The sequence below is a fragment of the Anabrus simplex genome, chromosome 6, assembly GCF_040414725.1.
Source record: "Anabrus simplex isolate iqAnaSimp1 chromosome 6, ASM4041472v1, whole genome shotgun sequence".
NCBI classification, from domain to species: Eukaryota; Metazoa; Arthropoda; class Insecta; order Orthoptera; family Tettigoniidae; genus Anabrus; species Anabrus simplex.
Window position 1 is genome coordinate 158,933,563 of NC_090270.1, and position 20,832 is coordinate 158,954,394.

Below are 20,832 nucleotides of genomic sequence, written 5' to 3' on the forward strand. Positions count from 1 at the left end.
ATTTGTATTTGTATTATCGCCCGCATATGCACTAATTTTCTCACTGATGTTATTGTGTCCTATAACATTATGAATTAATTCAGAAATTGTGTCAGAATTTTCATTCTGCACACAACAAGATCTAATAGTTTCGACTGGATACCTTCCTCTTTGTCAAAATATTGCACAATTAAACGAAAAATCTTATGATGCTTATGGTTGCTAGCATCTGTACTAATGCTAACAAAATCACACTTGGAAATATTTTCTTTCACTTCCGCTTGTATTAAAGGCGAAATTATAGTATTTACTACTTCTTCAAATTTTGTGAAAATGTTTTTGCAATTTTCGAATAGTTGAACATAGTTGGGAATAACTTGCTCGTACACGTGGTGGAGTTGTATGAGTGATGGTGCCGTACTGAATGAAAAGCAAACATTGTCTCTGCAGCAGCTACTTTTCTTTCTTCTGACTTATTGTTACTGAAGTAATTCGTCAGTTGCTTACTGGAGGACGCAGAACCTACGGAATTCCTGTGTGCTTCACTGTACCTACGTGATCTTTGATGTTACCAAGTCTGACTTCAGGTAGACGGTAAACCTTAAACGAAATTCTTTCATCAATCATTTGTTCTATTTCTTATATAAAAAAAATAATGAAACTTACTTGCGTAGTTTACATTCCGCCTCACATTGACTTCTACCTCGCTGTATTGAAGGACAATCTTTGGCGTGTTCATCATTAAATTTCGTTTTCCGTTTCGATGCCATGCTTAAAAATGTTAAATATTCACTCAGTCAGAATTTCACACTGAATTTAATCGATTCCTACAGATTCTTCTTCTTCGAACATATAATAGAACAAGATTCTTTCCAGTATTCTAATTGAAAAAAAAAATCTGTAACACCGGAAGCACGTAGAAAGAAGCGATAATTCGATAGTTTACTTTGACTACTTACGGAGTAAGATCGATAAGGTAAATTTTAATGGATACTTCTTGAGTCTCGACCATTCAATTTACTCGAAGTTTTAAGAGATTGGAAGGGCGTTTAAATTTAAATTGTATTTCCTTTAGGAGTAAAGGAATTACTTTTTAAAAATTCGGGACTTTTAATCAGCCGGACGGGACATTATTTATTCCACTCTATAATCCGGGACGTATGGCAACCCTATGTGGAAGGATATTAGTAGACGAATAAGTCTGAGAGTGGTGTCTTTAAAAGTAGGAAAGATCAAAATATAAAGATAAAGTTGGAATTCAAGAGGACAAATTGGTGCAAATATTAATTTATAGGAAGAAGAGTTAGGGATGGGAATAACTTACATAGGGAGATGTTCAATAAATTCGCAATTTCTTTTAAATCATTTACGAAAAGGCTAGGAAAACAACAGATAGGTAGAGAATATGCCGTCTGGACGACTGCCCTAAAGGCAGATCAGTAGTGATTGATTGATTGATTGATTGATTGATTGATTGATTGATTGATTGATTGCTTTCTTCCAGATCCCGATTCACAACCAGGGGCGGAAGAGTTCAACATTATCTCGAAATAATATAAAACCAGTTGATTTTACTCACAAAGCACTACACAGGTACTGACACAGACATTTAGAATATATTAAAAGAAATACATAAATTTCCTGGTGTACGTGTTGAATTGTGACCTTGACATAACGCACGTACGCTATTACTCTTGTCGACTATTTTTCGCATCTGATGTTGCTGGTTTGAAGCGACTGTAGGGCCACATACCGGCCATACCGAGGTTAATGCTGAGAGATCAGAACGATAACAGTAGGTATTTTGTTTGCCATTTATTATTATTATTATTATTATTATTATTATTAAATACGTATATTGTAAACTGTGGGAACACAAAGAAGAAGTAAAATATACAAATTATCCCGCAGATTTTTTAAAATCACGTACTTTAAACACTCTACTTGTTTTGTTTTCATCTAAGGTACTTGTCATTAAAAAAACAAGGGCAATACAGGTATTCTTCCATTTTGACTATGTAAATAAAGGAACCTACCTGTGCTCTTCATTTATTCACGTTGGTACCCCTGAATTTCGCGTTCCGTGGCTGTAGACAGGGAGTATTTTCCCGCAGTTTTGATGGTTAAGGAAATGCGCGTCTTCGGTTGAAATGCTTTATTTGTTGTTTATTTGTTCGCGTAATACTGTAAAGGTTACTTAATGTTGAATTATATGTCAGTACATGGGACTGAAACATCTTATGTGAAGAAACATGATTCCCTGGGCAAATCGGTGTTCGTGATTAAATTACGATAGCTGACTAACTAACGTTAACGTTAGCAATTTTCTAGGATTAAGTTTCTGTATGTTGTATTCAAGGTAAGAAGCAATGTGCCGACTTAATCTGCTTTACAGAGAGTGGTTGTTAATTGCTTGAACCTGTTTGGATGTAAATTGTGTTTACTGTCAGTGTACTTCTCGTGTTTTTATGGCATGGAGTGTGCGATATATGACCCCGATAGTTTTACCCTTTCTTAACCTATTGTGCCTGTTAATCTTCATAGCAGTGAGTTATAATCCATTAAAGTAGGATGTTCTTTCCAAAGGTAAGGTTACGACATTTCTAACATATTCGTTTCTTAAATAACAAATGCCATCATTGAGATCAATCATGGATGACTCGTTTTCCGAATTCTGGGGTGGTAATTCGAATCGAATTGTTCACTAGTTTTTGGATTTATAAAAATGATTTTATTTTGTTATATGTACCAGAATTAATCACGTTCTGTGTCTGAACTAAATGACACACAACAGGCTGCATTGTTATGATTGTTTATAGAGTATGTCACAATGGTTAATTTTACAAGAAGGTATTTTTTACATCAGTTGCTGATAGGTGCTTTATCTAACCATATAATTATCTATGCTGTGTGGTTTTAGACTATTCTAGGCCGGATATGTCTAGCTAATATGATAATCCTTCACCTATACTTAATGTTACTGGTATATGGTACAGCAGGTTTTCATGATAATGACATTTAAATACACTAGAGTCTCGTTAATCCGAAAGTCCGGTTAATCCGAACTGAAATATTAATTTTTTTAAATATCCATATTGAAATGGAAGAACATATTACTATAGAATGATATTTACTTGCATTTTATTAGTCATCTTTTACTAGAATAACTTAATGGGAACATAATTACTCATCATAAACCATCAATCACTGGTCGTTTATCTTTACAAAGTCTGTTAGTTTCTTTTTCCGTAGTGATTGGAACCTACTCGAAGATGCAGTGTTAAGCCAGCGTCTCTTAAATATCGCACCAGTAACTGCTAAAGAATGGACATTGCAAATTACAGTATGTACTGTATTGTAGAAACTATTTTCCTCAGGGGCGGTTGAGGCTCTGACCTTCTGACCCCAATTTAGCAGGTTCGATCCTAGCTCAGTCCGGTGGTATTTGAAGGTGCTCAAATACGTCAGCCTCATGTAAGTAGATTTACTGGCACATAAAAGAACTCCTGGGGGAGAAAATCCCGGCACCTAAGCGTCTCCGGAAACCGTAAAAGTAGTTAGCGGGATGTAAAAACGATAACATTATTATTATAAAATATTTTCCGGTTAATCCGAAAATTTTGTAATCCGAACAGACTCCGGTCCCAGTTAGTTCGGAATGACGAGACTCTACTGTATTAGCTTAGATGATTTATGAGTTTCTGTTTATGATTGTAATTCAGTCATTGCTTTTGCAACTAAACAAGGACGCTAAGATTTAATATTATTTGTATTCATTGTATAAATTTTGAGCACTTTTTCTCCATTGGGGTTGGTAGTTTCAGTGGGCGTGCTTCTTTTCTTTTTTTAAGGGGTGAGAAATCTTCGTCTGTCATTAGGTATCTGACATGTCTTTCCCATTTAGGCCTTGTACCAAATGGCTATGTGAGGATTTGAGTTTACAACCATCCAAAAACCCAGTGCTATGTTAAAAGAATTGTGAAATGAAAAGGAGATAAAATGACACATGACACATTTCATATTAGTGTTCATATTGTAGAGGTTTTTATGTCTGTCTTTGAAGGATGGTGCTTAATGAATGTGGGGTGACCAACTTTCGGTTGTTGCATTGTATTTTCACTCATTTTTATCACGTGCAGGGATTAGCTGTTGTTGTTACTGCAAAAGCTTGAAGTAGGTTGTGCCTTTTCCCCAGTACACCACTGTACATGATTTACTATCAGGCGTCAGCTCCTTCACTGAAGGGTCTGGGTTCGATATTCAGCCAGGTGAGAGAACTTAATCTTATATCGTTTATTCCTTTGTCTTGCAAACTGGAGAGGTAGAGGGAATATTTTGAACATCTTCTCAATGTAAAAGGAAATCATCCTGGTGGTGTTGCAAACAGCCAAGCTCATGGGGAGGAGGAAAATTATGTTGGTGAAATTACGCTTCAGGAAGTGGAAAGGATGGTAAATAAACTCCATTCTCATAAGGCAGCAGGAATAGATGAAATTAGACCTGAAATGGTGAAGTACAGTGGGAAGGCAGGGATGAAATGGCTTCATAGAGTAGTAAAATTAGCGTGGAGTGTTGGTAAGGTACCTTCAGATTGGACAAAAGCAGTAATTGCACCTATCTATAAGCAAGGGAACAGGAAGGATTGCAACAATTATCGAGGTATCTCATTGATTAATATACCAGGCAAAGTATTCACTGGCATCTTGGAAGGGAGGGTGCGATCAATCGTTGAGAGGAAGTTGGATGAAAACCAGTGTGGTTTCAGACCACAGAGAGGCTGTCAGGATCAGATTTTCAGTATGCGCCAGGTAATTGAAAAATGCTATGAGAGGAATAGGCAGTTGTGTTTATGTTTCGTAGATCTAGAGAAAGCATACGACAGGGTACCGAGGGAAAATATGTTCACTATACTGGGGGACTATGGAATTAAAGGTAGATTATTAAAATCAGTCAAAGGCATTTATGTTGACAATTGGGCTTCAGTGGGAATTGATGGTAGAATGAGTTCTTGGTTCAGGGTACTTACAGGGGTTAGATAAGGCTGTAATCTTTCACCTTTGCTGTTCATAGTTTACATGGATCATCTGCTGAAAGGTATAAAATGGCAGGGAGGGATTCAGTTAGGTGGAAATGTAGTAAGCAGTTTGGCCTATGCTGACGACTTGGTCTTAATGGCAGACTGTGCCGAAAGCCTGCAGTCTAATATCTTGGAACTTGAAAATAGGTGCAATGAGTATGGTATGAAAATTAGCCTCTCGAAGACTAAATTGATGTCAGTAGGTAAGAAATTCAACAGAATTGAATGTCAGATTGGTGATACAAAGCTAGAACAGGTCGATAATTTCAAGTATTTAGGTTGTGTGTTCTTCCAGGATGGTAATATAGTAAATGAGATTGAATCAAGGTGTAGTAAAGCTAATGCAGTGAGCTTACAGTTGTGATCAGCAGTATTCTGTAAGAAGGAAGTCAGCTCCCAGACGAAACTATCTGTACATCGGTCTGTTTTCAGACCCACTTTGCTTTACGGGAGCGAAAACTAGGTGGACTCAGGATATCTTATTCATAAGTTAGAAGTAATAGACATGAAAGTAGCAAGAATGTTTGCCTGTACAAACAGGTGGGAGCAATGGCGAGAGGGTACTCGGAATGAGGAGATAAAGGCTAATATAGGAATGAACTCAATGGATGAAGTTGTACGCATAAACCATCTTCAGTGGTGGGGTCATGTGAGGCAAATGGAGGAGGATAGGTTACCTAGGAGAATAATGGACTCTGCTATGGAAGGTAAGAGAAGTAGAGGGAGGCCAAGACGACGATAGTTAGACTCGGTTTCTAACGATTTAAAGATAGGAGGTGTAGAACTAAATGAGGCCACAACACTAGTTGCAAATCGAGGATTGTGGCGATGTTTAGTAAATTCACAGAGGCTTGCAGACTGAACGCTGAAAGGCATAACAGTCTATAATGTATGTATGTACAAGCTCTGCAACTTAATTACTTGAAGGATAGTGTCATAAGTTCCAAGAAAAGAAACCCACGAAAGCTGCACTGTATCTATGATCATCTAGAGGTGTGGCGGCACAGCGTTGTTATTATTATTATTATTATTATTATTTGTGTACTTTTGTTGTCTCTAATATTGTTATTAATGCACAATATTTATGATTTCGTGGGTACTTGAATGAGTAATACAATCGTTATGATTTGGCCACTTTAATCGGATTTTAAGTCTGCTTCTAAAATTACCTAGACGTAATTTACGAGATATAATATGATTACAGTTGTTCTATTAATACAGTATTTGAGAATATTTCTTAACTCTAAGGCACAGACTTATCATGCGCTTGCATTGCACGTGTCAGACGGAGGAACTTGTTCGCTCCTCCGTGTGCGTTATCCGAGCTACAGTACGGCCTGTACATTACAAAGGCTGTGATGCTGCCAACCCTCTTTGGCAGGTCTTTCCTACAAGGTTTGCACCAGGCTAGGAATAGCGACACAAGTTTATTATTCCATCAGATAAAATCAACCCCATAATAGGTGTAAGAGGAGCCTCCGTGGCTCAGACGGCAGTGCATCGGCCTCTCTCCGCTGGATATCGTGGTTCAAATCCCGGTCACTCCATATGAGATTTGTGCTGGACAAAGCTGAGGCGGGACAGGTTTTTCTCTGGGTACTCCGGTTTGCCCTGTCATCTTTCATTCCAGCAACACACTCCATTCTTATTTCATAGCATTTATCAGTCATTAATAGATCACTTTGGGAGTGGCGACCCCATCGTACTATCTGCTTCATTCATCACATCCCTGACCCGGTCAATGTCTGGAAAAACAGGTTGTAGGTTTTCATTTTTGATTTTCAATATGTGGAAGAATGTACTCAGAGGTGAAATTGACTTGCTCTCATGGAAAATAAAAAGTGACAGCCATAATTGGGTGCAAAGTTTAAAATAATTTTGTAAACATGCCCATTCTTTGGAAGTGTAAAAGAGCATTGTTCCTTGAAAGATAGTTTCTTCATGTACTCTCACGTTATATTAAAGTTTTCTCCTGATGTTCTTAAAGTTGGATATAGAAATCTGTGAGTGAGTGACAGTTTGCACAAAAGTAAAGCACAAAAGCTGTCCCAAATTCATATACGTACTATTTTTATTGAGAAAGTATTTGCTTATTTTTGGACTATACAAGTGGCAAATAGAGTAACATTTTCGAAAATGAATTCTGATGTTTCCTGTTAAGTAGGAGAAAATATATAGACATTGTTAGGTTTTCCAGTCTTCAGAGAAATTGCATCAACAGTCTCATTATGGTCAAGAATAGAAGTCTCACACCCATTTTCTGAGATGTAATTCTGGAGTTTTTAACATTAAAATACATTGCTACTCGAAGGAGAGGGACTGGATCAGTTGGCTGTGTGGTTAGCGGCGCACCCCTGTAAACTTGCAGCCAGGAGATTGTGGGTTCTAAACCCCCACTGTCGGCAGCCCTAAAGTGGGTTTTTGTGTGGTTTCCCATTTTCACACCAGGCAAATGCTGGGGTTTTAAGGCCACGCCACTTCCTTCCCACTTCTAGCACTCCTAGGCTTTTCCTATCCCATCGTTGCCGTAAGACCTATTTGCATCAGTGTGACGTAAAGCAAATTCGAGGGGAAAAAAAATTCCTTGACTTGCAAAGCTAGACTGTTCTTACATTCAGATACATTTTTATCCTATCATAAATGCTTAATCATCAATGCATTCATATAACAAGGTACAGGCTCTGTCATAATCTTGGACTAGCCTACTCTTTTGCACTTCTTTACATAGCAGCCCAATACCCTGTAAGATAAGAAAAATGACAAAATAGTCTACTCGTGTAACTTCAGGTGCTGAAACTTTGTCTATATTTCCTGTTGGGTAGTAGACATTAATGATGTTTGAAGGAAATTGTGTAATGTATTGCAATAATTTTTGATTATGGCTTCCAGTTGTATAATACGTATTCTTGATTGTAATAAATAGTGAAAGGCTGATTGCATTCAGTACACAATGCTTGGTACTCGCTATCAACACCACTGACATGTTTAATCTCAGGGTTCCTACTTAATTAACCAGACACTTCAAAAGCAGTGATTCCTTTACTTTTGTCCAAAACCAAACCAAATCTCATGGCACGACAGCCCCAAAGGGCCATGGCCTACCAAGCGACTGCTGCTCGGCCCAAAGGTCTACATATTGAGGTGTCATGTCGTCAGCACAACCAATCCTTTCGGCTGTTATTCTTGGCTTTCCAGACCAGGACCGCTATCTCAAAGTCTAGATTGTAATCTTGTAGGCTGAGTGGATCTTGAACCAGCCCTCAAATCCAGGTAAAAATCCTTGACCTGCCCGGGAATTGAACCTGGGAACTCCATTTAAGAGTCAGGTACTCTACCCCTACACTGCAGGGCTTGCTTTGCACTTCTCACTTGGGTTAACTATCATGGCCATTTTGTCAGGCTGGACATACCAGAAAATATCTAGGTGGTGCCTTGATACCCGGTTTAGATATTGTAATCATAGAAGAATAATGTTTTACAAAAGGCCTACCTGAAGTAGTTGAGAGGATAGATCCTTCCTCACTATGTGCCATTGTCTTTTTGTTTAGTTTGCTGGAGTTTCTTCTTTTCTTCTCTTGCCTTTCTTCTTTTTTCCTTTTTCCTTCCTGTTTCTTCTCCTGAAGATATTCTCTCATTTGTGGAGAGGTAATTACAGATGGAATTTTTTCCCATCTTCTCCTCTGTTTGACCGATTATAAAAGTTTTGGCCAAAATAGAGCTCGTTTGAAGGGCGATGGAATTAGATCTTTGCTGGTTGATGAAGTTGGACTTCCCTTTCCTATTTCGTCTGAGGTTGGCTTTTTAGGTGTTTGAAATATATGCAAGGAACTGTTGACAGGAGCTTCTTGTTCTTCACACAGCTATCGATTCATACTGGTCCAAGAATGACTTATATGATGTGCAACCTACTAGACAGGTAATGCCACGGGATCATTTCCTTCTTCTGTTGAGATTCTGGTTCTTCAGACAACGAAGCTAACCATCAACCAGGCAATTAAATCCAACCCCCACCCCCTTACAAAAATTTTGAGAATGCTTTGACAATGGGAACGAATGGTTATATATGAAACTATGGTTTCTTGGAAAGGCCGTTTATTTTTCAGAATGTATATACCTAACAAAACTCTCAAATGAATATGGAGTTAAGGTGTATAAAGAGTGTACAAAAGAAGGCTACACTGTCACAATGAACATCTATGCAGGAAAATCCAGTGTGAGTCAAAGCGGAGTAGGTCATCATTCTGTTGTAATGGAGCTTCTAAGTGGATTTCTAAATGAAGGCTGTATCCTGTGTGCTGACAATTTCTACACCAGTGTACCTCTGTCAGAAGAACTTCTGAGGAACTTTGTAGCAATAGACATAGACTACCGCTCAAGGAGAGGTGGTGGGTAAGATGTGTGAGTGCGGCACTAGAGTTATCAAATGGGTTGATTTTCTAATGCTTTCAACACTGCCGAGCCATAGAAAAACAGAGACAGTGAACCTGTCGGGAAGCCTCTCCCTGTTCTTGATTACAATAGAGCTAAAAGGGGGGTCGATTTCACAATAAAATGTCTTCCAGGTCTGAGGAAAGGATTAAAATGATACAGGAAAGTAGCTCTAGAAGTTATCATTGGAATGACCTTGGTTAATGCTTGGATCCTTCACACCATGACATCTGAAAAAAAGCAAAAACAAAAAAAAAGTCACTACTGCAATTTCGAGGAAAGTCACGAGAAGCCTGGTTGGATCCCAGACGGAACCTGTATCAGTTCTGGGAGGAGATGTGTGCATGGTGTTGAAGATGGAAGGACCAGCAAGAAAAGTTAAATGCTGTAATTGAACTGGGGCCTACTGTTTTCAAAATAAAAATTACCGAGCTCGATAGCTGCAGTCGCTTAAGTGCGGCCAGTATCCAGTATTCGGGAGATAGTAGGTTCGAACCCCACTGTCGGCAGCCCTAAAAATGGTTTTCCGTGGTTTCCCATTTTTACACCAGGCAAATGCTGGGGCTGTACCTTAATTAAGGCCACGGCCGCTTCCTTCCCACTCCTAGCCCTTTCCTATCCCATCTTCGCCATAAAACCTATCTGTGTCGGTGCGACGTAAAGCAAGTAGCATTAAAATAAAAATTGCTGTTATATAATAATAAAATTAGTGAAATCGTGAGTGTAAATGGTTTTGGTAATTTTGAGATCAGTGAAAAAGAAAAATAGACAATTGGTTCAAATAGAGAACTGTATTATTTAAAAAAAAATCATTTTAAATTTTGTTGACTTGTGGACTTCAATAATTATTGCCACTAAACTGAGCACAGGTGGATTTCCCTGCTGAGGATGTGAGAACTTGACATAACTTGTTGCTACCAATCTCATTATTTCGAAGTAACATACTTTTGCCATTCACCAGCAGCCCGCAGAATTACTTCTGTAGGAGGAATCACACATGCCTTGTGATGCACACCAGCAAAGTACGGTATGAGACATCGGTGACTTGTGACGCACTCACGCTTAATGTCAACAGTGTAAGAGTAGTAGGGAACGTGTTAAATTCAACACATCACACTACCAAACACCATAGACACAGGCAATAGCAAATATATTCCCCCCCCCCCCATAATGTTGGCATCAGGAAGGGAAGCTGGCCGTAAAACTGGGCTTAATCCATATGAGTGCTGACTCTAAATAATTGAGAAATAGGTGAAGAACGAATGATCAACATATTCCTTTTCTTAGTATGCCTCATATTTCACAAAAACCATATAATCATATTCTTTTTCTTTAGCAGTGTTCTTCCTATTACCAGTGAATGTTTCATGCTATTCATGTGTTATTGATCTTGGAAATTGTTGCTGAACCTTTGGAAACATTGAAGGAAGTAGTAAAAGTTTGTGTCATTTGATTATATTTGTGTGTTGTGCTGTGATTTGAAATTTCTGCCTGCATGCAGGTGTGAGAATAATGTGCCTTTCACTTAAATTATTATTTATGTTTCAGAGTGTGGATGGTTTTTTAGACAAGCTTGAATATGCCCCATGATATAGTGTATCCACAAGGATGCCGTCCAGTCACGGAGGATCTGGGACCCGACGAGCTTATCAGGAGACTGAAAGTAAATATGAAATAAACTCTCTCTCATGTAAAGAACAGGATGTAAACTTGGGTTGAAGATAACAAGGAGACGAACAAACTGAAATGTAGTATTTAAGAAGCTTATGGTGAAGAATTGACTGTAACTTGGGTATAAATGTAGAACATATAGTATTCTAGTAGCTGCAAGATGAATACCACTTAGTTCCCCTGTCAGTAAATACTTCTGGTTTAAAGTGGTGAGTTGCTGACACTGTCAAATTTGGTCTACAGTGTAATAAAATAGAATTACCATCTTATTGCTATCGGATCCAGTGTATCGCGAACAGTTGCAAAACATATTGTCCATTGTTCCTCTCCATTACTCTCTGTCTTGAGTCTTCAAACTGGGCGAGGTGGCTATGTTGTTAGGAGCGCGCAGTTGTGAGCTTGCATCCGGGAGATAGTGGGTTTCAATCCCACTGTCGGCAGTCCTGAAGATGGTTTTCCATGGTTTCCCAATTTCACACAAGGCATATGCTGGGGCTGTACCTTAATTGAGGCACGGCCGCTTCCTTCCAACTCCTAGCCCTTTCCTTATCCCATCGTCACCATAAGACCTATCTGTGTCGTGTAATGTAAAGCCACTAGCAAAAAAAAATTGAGTTTTCATATAGTCTGTCACTCCACCTGTTCCTTCGTTTGCCCCGTAGTCTCTTCCCAAGGAGAACAAAATCTGTTAGTTTCACTGCCCATCTATTTGTACTCATCCGTGAGATGTGCCCTGCCCACATGGGATGGTAACTCCTCATGTGGCTTATAAAAGCGGTTAAACTGCTTGCAACCATCAAGACGGTCTGGGTTCGAGTCCCGATTAATGCATCTGTGATTTTTGACGTGAAAGTCGTCCGGTGGTTCGGATTTCACGTAAAATATGAGGTTCCGTCACTTATGATAGTGTGATTATCGGTTACGTAAAACTACAGGCTTCCTTCCTCCCAATAATAATTGTAACCATTACTTCAGCATGTATTCAAGTAGGATGTGGTTTGTCGGACTGGTTTGAAACAAAGAGAGGAGTGCAGCAGGGCAGCTCATTGTCACCACTTCTATTTGTTATTGTAATGGATATAGTAATGAAATTCATTAAAAGGAAAGAACATGGAGATATCAAAGCCTTCACATTTGCAGATGATGTTGCGATGTGGAGTGACTCAGAAGAGGAATTGGGAGAAAGAATGCAAAGCTGGAATGAGGAGTTTAAGAAATATGGTTGAAACATCAGCAAGACCAAGACGGTGGTGATGAAAGTGTATGGGGAAGGAGCAGAACCAATAGTCATGTTAAATGAAGCCCAACTGGACAGCGTTCCAGTTTTCAAATACTTGGGTAGTGTTATATCAAATGATAACCTAGCAAAACATGAGGTGAACAATCGAATCAATAAGGCAACACAATTTTACCACCAGGTAAGACACCTGCTGTGGGATGAGCAAATACCCATGAAAACAAAAATGACATTGTACAAGTCCTATTATACACCAATTCTTACATACAGTCTCGAAACCACAACACTAACCAAGAGAGATAATTCCAAACTTCAGGCAGCTGAAATGAAATTCCTGCGCACTCTGATGCAGAAAACCAGGAAAGACAAGATTAGGAATGAGAAAATTAGAGAAGTAGGAATAGATGATTCTCTCCTCAATAAGATTCAGATATCAAGACCGAAGTGGTTTGGTAACATGAAGAGGATGCCAATAAACAGAACTGCAAGGAAGGAATTTGACAGAAAAGTAGAAGGAAGACGACCCGTGGGAAGGCCACGAAGGAAATGGATAGATTTAGTTAAGAACGATGTACTGCTGAGAGGTCATGATTGGGACAAGTAGGTGGTACAAGGACAGGATGAGTTGGAGGAGGCTCATATACCACACCCGAGAAACTGGAGATGGTTTAGGATGATGAGATGACTTCAGCGGCTACACAAAACACAGTAAAGGGAGGAAAGTAATTGCAATTACACTGTACCTAAGACACTACACACACATATAAACATCTGATGAACTAAGTGAAATTCCGCCGATGACAACACTGGTAAAAATCAGTAGTGGCAACTTGATCACAATAAACCAGGAACGTGGAAAAGAGCTGGGAACCTACCAAGGGCATGGAGATGGCTTAGGTTGCAGTTTCCGAAAAACCAACCGTGATCCTTGATTTCCCAAATATTATTTACAAAATCGTCAGTACAAATTAACTTCCGGTACAAATTCAGCTGTACACCAAATCAAGATACACATTATGTATGTTCTTTGACCAACTGCAGCATATGTGTTCTTAGGCAAGAGCTTTGCCTTAAGTTCAAAGATTAACCAAGTGCATCTCAGTACAAGTCAAATTCGACAAATACAATTTGAAGGTAAGAGGAAGCACAAAATATTTTAGAGTGAAATCAAAATTTGCTTTTCACATCTGAACAAGTAGTGGCGATTAGGGCAAACTCCTGTGGTATACCAAACAAAAACTAAATGGAACTTAAAACGAGACAGAAAGAAACAGCGCTTACCCCTCGGCAGGCCATGCTGGTTCCGAGGAGACGTTCACGACGTCAAGAACTTCGGGAGGCTCGGCAGGTCAAGACCACGATGGCGCAGAGACGTAAGGCCTCAGACTTCAGACCTCTCATGAAATGCTGCCTAGCGCCTTTTAAAGGGAACCCTGGCCTTGGAGTAGCCAATCAGAACACGGGAGCTTGCCCGGATTGACCAATCACAACACTTCGTTCGCGATGTTTAAATCATTTTCTCGAATATGCACGATCGCGAATCTTCCATTTCCAGAACAGTCAGAATATACTTTCTAGAATACATAACTAACAAAGGCCAATACACCCTGTTCAAAATTCAAGTTACAACTTTCTGGATAGTTCCAGTAAATATAGAAATTAAATCTAGTTACAAATACCATATGTTACCAAAATATTTACACTGTACAGGTTAGGTAGTTACATGGAATACAAATAAAATATTTTATCACCACACTTCAGATCATACAGTAAGTACTACTTAACAAGGTTTACAAATAAAATCTTCAATAAACACATTCCACTATAACTACGGATACTGGTACGGACATGTGGCCTAAGTAAAGTGTTTTTATGAATTGTTATACATATATTTAACACTAATAACAGTGAATGTAAAATGAGCTAAGATATTTAAAAATATCTAGACATTGAAGACTTACCGGCATGTAGCCTACAGTTTGAATAAAAGCCTGATCAGAAAAAAAAATATAAAGTGAAAAACAATTTATGTTCATTCTGCTTCTGGTATAGACTTATCAAAATACCATTTCCCACGAGTTAAACGAGGTACCGGTAATTTTCTTACAATTTCACTTTCATTTAAAAAGCACTCGTCTTTCGTCGGTGGTTCACAAAACAGTTTAGCTTCATCGTTGCATTTGTGAAAATTGGTTACACAATAAACATCACCATCACTTTCAGTTATGATACAAACATAACACTTGGAATGTTTCTTTCCACTGTATTTTCCAAGGACGAAGTCTCCCACTTCAAAAGTCGTATCAGGGGGTGGATTTTTGTCATCTGCTTCGATCTTGTAGTCTGGACGTAGAGAGTGTGTGGTAGTTGTTTCTGAATAATAATATTTTCTTGCCTGAACTATGTATTTTTTTAATGGCTCCACATAGTGAATATCATGTGTTCCTGGTACTGCGCAGACATTGGCGAAGCGACTTTCCAGAAGGGGCTTACTCCTTTCAACATGTTCAGAAGGAACAAGTGTAACATTTGTGTGTACTGAATTTCTTTTCGCTACTTCCACTACATCGTGTATGTTTAAAAGGTCTCGTTTTGCACGTAGAGCAACAGTCAAATTACATTTTAGTGTTCCGCCAACAGCACCTTTCCCGTGACCAGACGGAAAAAAATTCCAAGTTACATTTATTCCAAAAGTTTATTTAAAAAACGTTAGGTTTGTGAACGTGAACCTTTGCTTGAACTGGCTCGCCACCCCGTCCGAGACGGTAAACACTGTGCTGATTTCTGGTCGTTTTTCCTGTCTGTTAATACTCTGTTTAAAAATGAGTGCGTGGCATATTTGTCATGCTCCATGTGGTCAGACATACAGTGGAACCTCGATTCTCCGTTTTTTTGAGGGATCTCGGAAAAAAAACGTACTACACGGGAAAACAGAAAAACCGGGAACGAATGAACCATCAACAATTTGGCTAAACATCACAAAAATGAAATATGTATATTTATAATCTTACAAACGCCCCTAAACCAAACCAAATTACAGCCCCAATGGGCCTTCCGACTAAAAAGCGACCGCCCTCGGTTCGAAGACCTGCAGATTACGAGGTGACACATGGTCAGTGTGGCGAATCCTCTCGGCCGTCATTCCTGGCTCTCTAGATCGCGGTCGCCATATCACCATTAAATAGCTCTTCCATTAAAGTTAATCGTAGAATGGCAACTCGGAACCGGCCCTCACATCCAGGTAAAAATGCCTGGCCTGGCCAGTGATCGAACGCGGGCCCTCCGGGTTAGAGGCAGGCAAGTTAGACGGCGGGGCTGGCTTGAAACGTTAATTGCCGGTACGCTGCTTAAAAATCTCAAAACTTTACTTTCAGTTTTGCCGGGGAAACTTCGTCATATTCCTCTGAAAACTTCTTTCAGTTTAGCAACTCTGATCAGCCAAACTCTTCGAGAAATCTAATACCCGTAACGCCAAGCCAAACAACAATCGACCATAAGTAGTTTTTCATTCTCTAATCTAGTAAAATAAAGTACATTAGATACAAAAGTGTCCAGCATGATGGCAAAATCCTATTTTTAAATCTTCTATTGTAATTTGGTCACCGGTATACTGTTCCTTGTCAGTTTATGGAAATCTTGTACTGCGTAAATTAGCCCTGGACCACATTGACTTTTAAAGGTTATGTTGAACTGGAGAATATGGTTTCAAAAGTATCAATCCTCAAGTTCTCGAATGCATTCTGCCCGTCACTAATCACAATCAAATTGGAAAGAGAAAATGTATCATTAACACTTCCGAAATTATGATTATTTGCGACCTTGTGCTCAGCTGGAAAGCGCGTCCGCTTTATAAATACAAATCGGTATGAGTGCGAAATGATAACAAAGATTTTAAATGTAACGTGCGCATATAAAACGACTGCGGCTTTTATAACATTTTAACACAAACACGTGAAAAGAGTAATAAGCAATCCCAAAACCTCCCATGGTTTTATGTATATGGAAGGTGCAACATCTGTTCTGGTCTTGATAGCATTATCGTATACGAGAATATTAAAATACTAAATTTGTGTTACTTAAGAAGGAGCAATTTCGATTCCTGCCTGAAAGCCCATTGACTATACAGTGCCCTGAGGGAAATGCCGAAAACCTGTTCGGCGATACATTTGAAAAAATTAAAAAATAAATAAACATCTAACCCTGAACGTAATGTAGACATTTTGCAAGTACGAACATTTAACGAAACTCGTTCCGACTTCAAATAGAACTGTCGAAATGCGCTCCATCTCCTTCCAATTGTCTTGGGCACTCTCTGCTTTATGATTTCCGAGGATTCTCCAAACAATACTACCCGAATGCGATGCTAAGGTGATCCCTTATGCTAGTTCACCGCCGATCGCTTTTCCAGTACAGTATTTCATCAAATTACCACATTGACGGGACGTCAACACCAAGATCTGCAAGTATGCCGTAGCCGTCCTTTCGGACGATACAGTTTGTTGAAAAACGCGTGATCGAGGATTTAGCGTTGATGGGACTGAAATTTCTGGACGGTTCATCCAGGAAATCGTTTCTTCGAGGAACGGATAATGCAGGTTTTTTACAACGTTATTTAAGTAGGATGCTCGCGGGACCACATAATTTGAACGAATAATATGGGAAAACGTAGTTTCTGGGAACGTATAATTGAGGTTCTACTGTAATCGCATATGAAACACGATTTCCTCCCGCAAACCACGCAACAGCAGTAAATATCGTAATCTGTCGGTGATGCCAATAACAACTCTGAATTTCATCTTGTGGTAGAATAGTGAAATTCTCTGCGAAATCCACTTGCAAAACCATTGAATTTTCAGTCTTTTTTTTTTTGCACTTTGAATATTTTGCTTTGCATTCTTTTAATAAATGTGTGTTTCATAAACAAGTGACACGATTTTACTAATCAAAACACTCTTGAACTGTGCCAGATTCTTGAATTCGAGATACGTGATTTTCATCACTTCGCCACGGGTAGCACTCAATTTCGTCTCCAGCGTTCTCCTCTGTCGGTGAATATTTTAAAATATTTTTAGAGCAAGTATTACATTCACCAGTCATACACTGTTCATTAGAGTCGTCACACGCCACAGAAAAAGTAAATTCACTAAATTTTCTAGGAATGTTAAGTCCTCCTTTATTTAAAGCATCAATCAACAAACAGAAATTTTCATGCTGCTTGCACAGGCACACATTTCTTGGAGTTTGATATTGCAGAGAAATGTGCTTTGGTCGAAGTCCACAAAAAGATGTAGGTATTCTTGTTTAAAAAGTTCATGTGCCTCTTGCATTGTGACGCACATGAATCATTTCTGTTGTTTTAATTTCTGTCCAGAACTATCCTTTACGGAGATAAAGTCTCTTGCTCAAGGAGATGGCCAGCTGATATCATCCAGATTGAGGAATTCAAGAACTTCTTGATTTGGAAGTGAAGACTTACTGCGCTTGCTAGAGGTAGATGAACTTACACCAAATTTTGCACTAAGCGCAGAAACAACTTCCCGTTTCTTCCGCGGACTCACTGGTAAAGCCTGCTCCAAACGCTTTACAGCTTTCCCCAATGTTTGTCTGCATTTATAAGCAGATGTTGGCGTACTCGGCTCTGCAATCGATGTAGATAGTTGTGTTGTTGGACTTGTAGTACAGGAAGTAACTGTTGATAAGCCCTGAAGTTTCTTCTGAGCTCTGTATTTCCTGACTGATTCTCATACCAGTTGGCGGTGTACGCGTAACTGGTCAGGTGTCATCTTCCTTCTTCTCCTTGCATGACTTTCCCTTTCCTTTCTTTTAAAACCCTCATCATTCTTTTTCTTCTCGGGATACAGTTTACGTTCTTTGTGAGTAAGCGGCATTATTATAAATAACCGCAGTTTTAACACCAATTGTTATTCTAAAATACGTCCTTTACAAGCGAGTGTGATGCGGAAACTGAATCCCAAGAGCAGCGTATTGCTTCACTTAGTGACATAATGCATTCCTGTACGCATGACTCCATGCGACGGGGAACTCCCCGGCCGCCCGCTCGCGAGAACGTCGTAAACACGCGACGTATTTTACTATCAGCTTCGTATGAATCCATTTGAAATTTTAAATGAATGATATAGCAGTTTGAAATGGTGTACAATATTGGCTTTGCATACCAAATTTTATTCAAATTGAGCCATGCACTTTTCGTCTACAGAAAGTTTGATACTTTTTCGTCGCGTGTTTACGCGGCCTGCAGCAATAAATTTGTCGTCTTATTATACCTTACATAAAATGTTAATAACCTAAATAAGTACTTTACTACGAAGAGAAAGAGCATCAGAATTAACATTTACCATAATTATTTTGATACCTTTTCATCATAATAAACAGTAATTCTTAAAACATTGAGAAATATCAAATGAATTGAGACTGCACATTAAGGTTCAATTAACGACACAATTAAAAATTGAAAGACATCAATAAATGAATACATATCATAAAATTAATAGAATTTAATGTTTTATCTATCATAAAAACCAGTTGTTGAGTTTTATTTTAAACCTTACTTTTTTCCTTCTTGGGTTGACAATTCTCTGGAATCAGCCAATGACATAATTGTAATCAGCATTTTCTTGTAGAAAAGACACTCATCTAGCCACTTATGCCAGTAGAGTCACGCAACTCATATTGACTACTGCTAGATGGTTTGTCAGTGAGATGCTGACTGACACTTAAGCCTTTCCATATGATAGTCTCCTCCTCAGTGCCATTTGCTTGTGGTAGATGTTTGAATGAGTCAAATGAGGTAGCTTAAAACTCCAAAGAATGAACCTGAATGTTTAGGACGATGGAGAACGAGTGCTGACAGGAGTGAACTGACAACTGCTTCACAGTGAAGTCAAATCAGTTAGTGGATAGAATGAAGAATGATGTTATAAAACAGATTCATGAGGTGGCAACAAAAACTCTGGGGGAAATGAGGCTAGGTGGAAATTTATTGACAAATACGGTGGAACGATGAAATCGAGAAAAATTCACCTCTAAGACCTGCTGGGACACACATCATAGTGTTGACCTTGACTGTTTCTTGAAATTCGCAACGAGAGCAGTGGCTGTCGCTGAGGACTGTTGCTACATGAACCTGTATGAACAGCTATACTAACTGGGAAAGAAAATTACCTCATCAAGTTTCACTGTAGTTCATAACTGTACAGTGGTCATGTCATGCAAATCCACCAGCTTTCCCAATGACCCAAGTGAGTTTGGCTGCAAAGTTCAGGTCATGTAGCTGTGAGTTTGCATTTGGGAGATGATGGGTTCAAACCCCACCATTGGCAGTTCTGAAGATCGTTTTCCATAGTTTCCCATATTCATACTGGGTGGAAATTTATTGATAAACATGGTGTGACAAATACAGTGAGCTGTTAAGGAGAAAAAGTTGACCTGTAGGATTTTGTGGAACACACATCATAATATCGACCTTGACTGTTACTTAAACCCATGGCTGATACCTTCCTAGTCGTAGCCTTTTACAATCCTTGCGCCATTGTAAACCTTCTATATGTGATAGTGCAGTGTTAAACCAGTAGCAAAAATTTAAAAATTTCCTGAAACAATGGTTATATTACTTTGATGACATATCTGCAGTGAAGAGTTTCTGCAGGCCCCCAGGCCTTACCGATCTTTGGAACTGCTTTGCTAATCACAGTTGAGGAGGTGGCATCATCATTGTCAAGGTGAAAATTAGGAAAGGAACTGGACCGTGCATTATACATTGCCTGACAAAGTTAAGCAACCAGAAGGAATGCTTGAAAATGAATGAAACTACATATGCTGATAGACTGTGTTTTTATTGAACTGATTATGGTATGGAATGAAAGAGACATGGCTGTTGGCAGTTACAGATAGAATGTTGGCACCAGGCTGGTAGGGTGTCCACCCCTGCTCCCCCTCCCTGGCCTCAATCTATACCCTTGTGTACGCTCGGAATGGTGTCAGACAGCCTTTGTTTCCTCTCCTGAGGTAAGTTCGTCCACAGTTGTTGCAGTTGTCCATCCATATCCTGCAGGTTGGTACTTGGACGAGTCCCCTTCCAATGTCATCCCACACGTGTTCATTGATGGAGAGGTTGGGGGATCTTGCTGGCCATTGAAGGACCTCAACTTGCTCTAGGCAGTCCATAGACACACGTGCTGTGTGTGTGGACGTGAATTATCTTGTTGGAACATTATCTCAGGGTGCTGTGCCATAAGGGGTAGGACGTGCAGATGCAGAATGTCTTGTGACGTGTCGCTGTGCCATCAAAGTCTGCCAAAGCACTATTAGAGGTGATCTGATCGCATATCCTATGGCTCCTCACACCATGATGCTAGGGGTTACGCCTGTGTGTCTTTTCACAACATGGGCAGGATATACTCTCTGCCCTCGACGTTGCCAG

At 39.3% G+C, this 20,832-nt stretch overlaps 1 protein-coding gene across 1 annotated transcript in view; it reads left to right on the forward strand.

Moving 5' to 3' along the window:
* Nucleotides 1-2,290: 2,290 nt before the first annotated feature.
* The window catches only part of pds5 (cohesin associated factor B pds5), a 463,913-nt gene continuing 445,371 nt past the window's right edge, over nt 2,291-20,832 (forward strand). The window contains exons 1-2 of the mRNA XM_067150024.2: nt 2,291-2,338; nt 11,033-11,147. Coding sequence (XP_067006125.2) covers nt 11,064-11,147 — 84 coding nt within the window. The 5' untranslated portion in view covers nt 2,291-2,338; nt 11,033-11,063. The remainder of the gene's footprint in view (nt 2,339-11,032; nt 11,148-20,832) is intronic.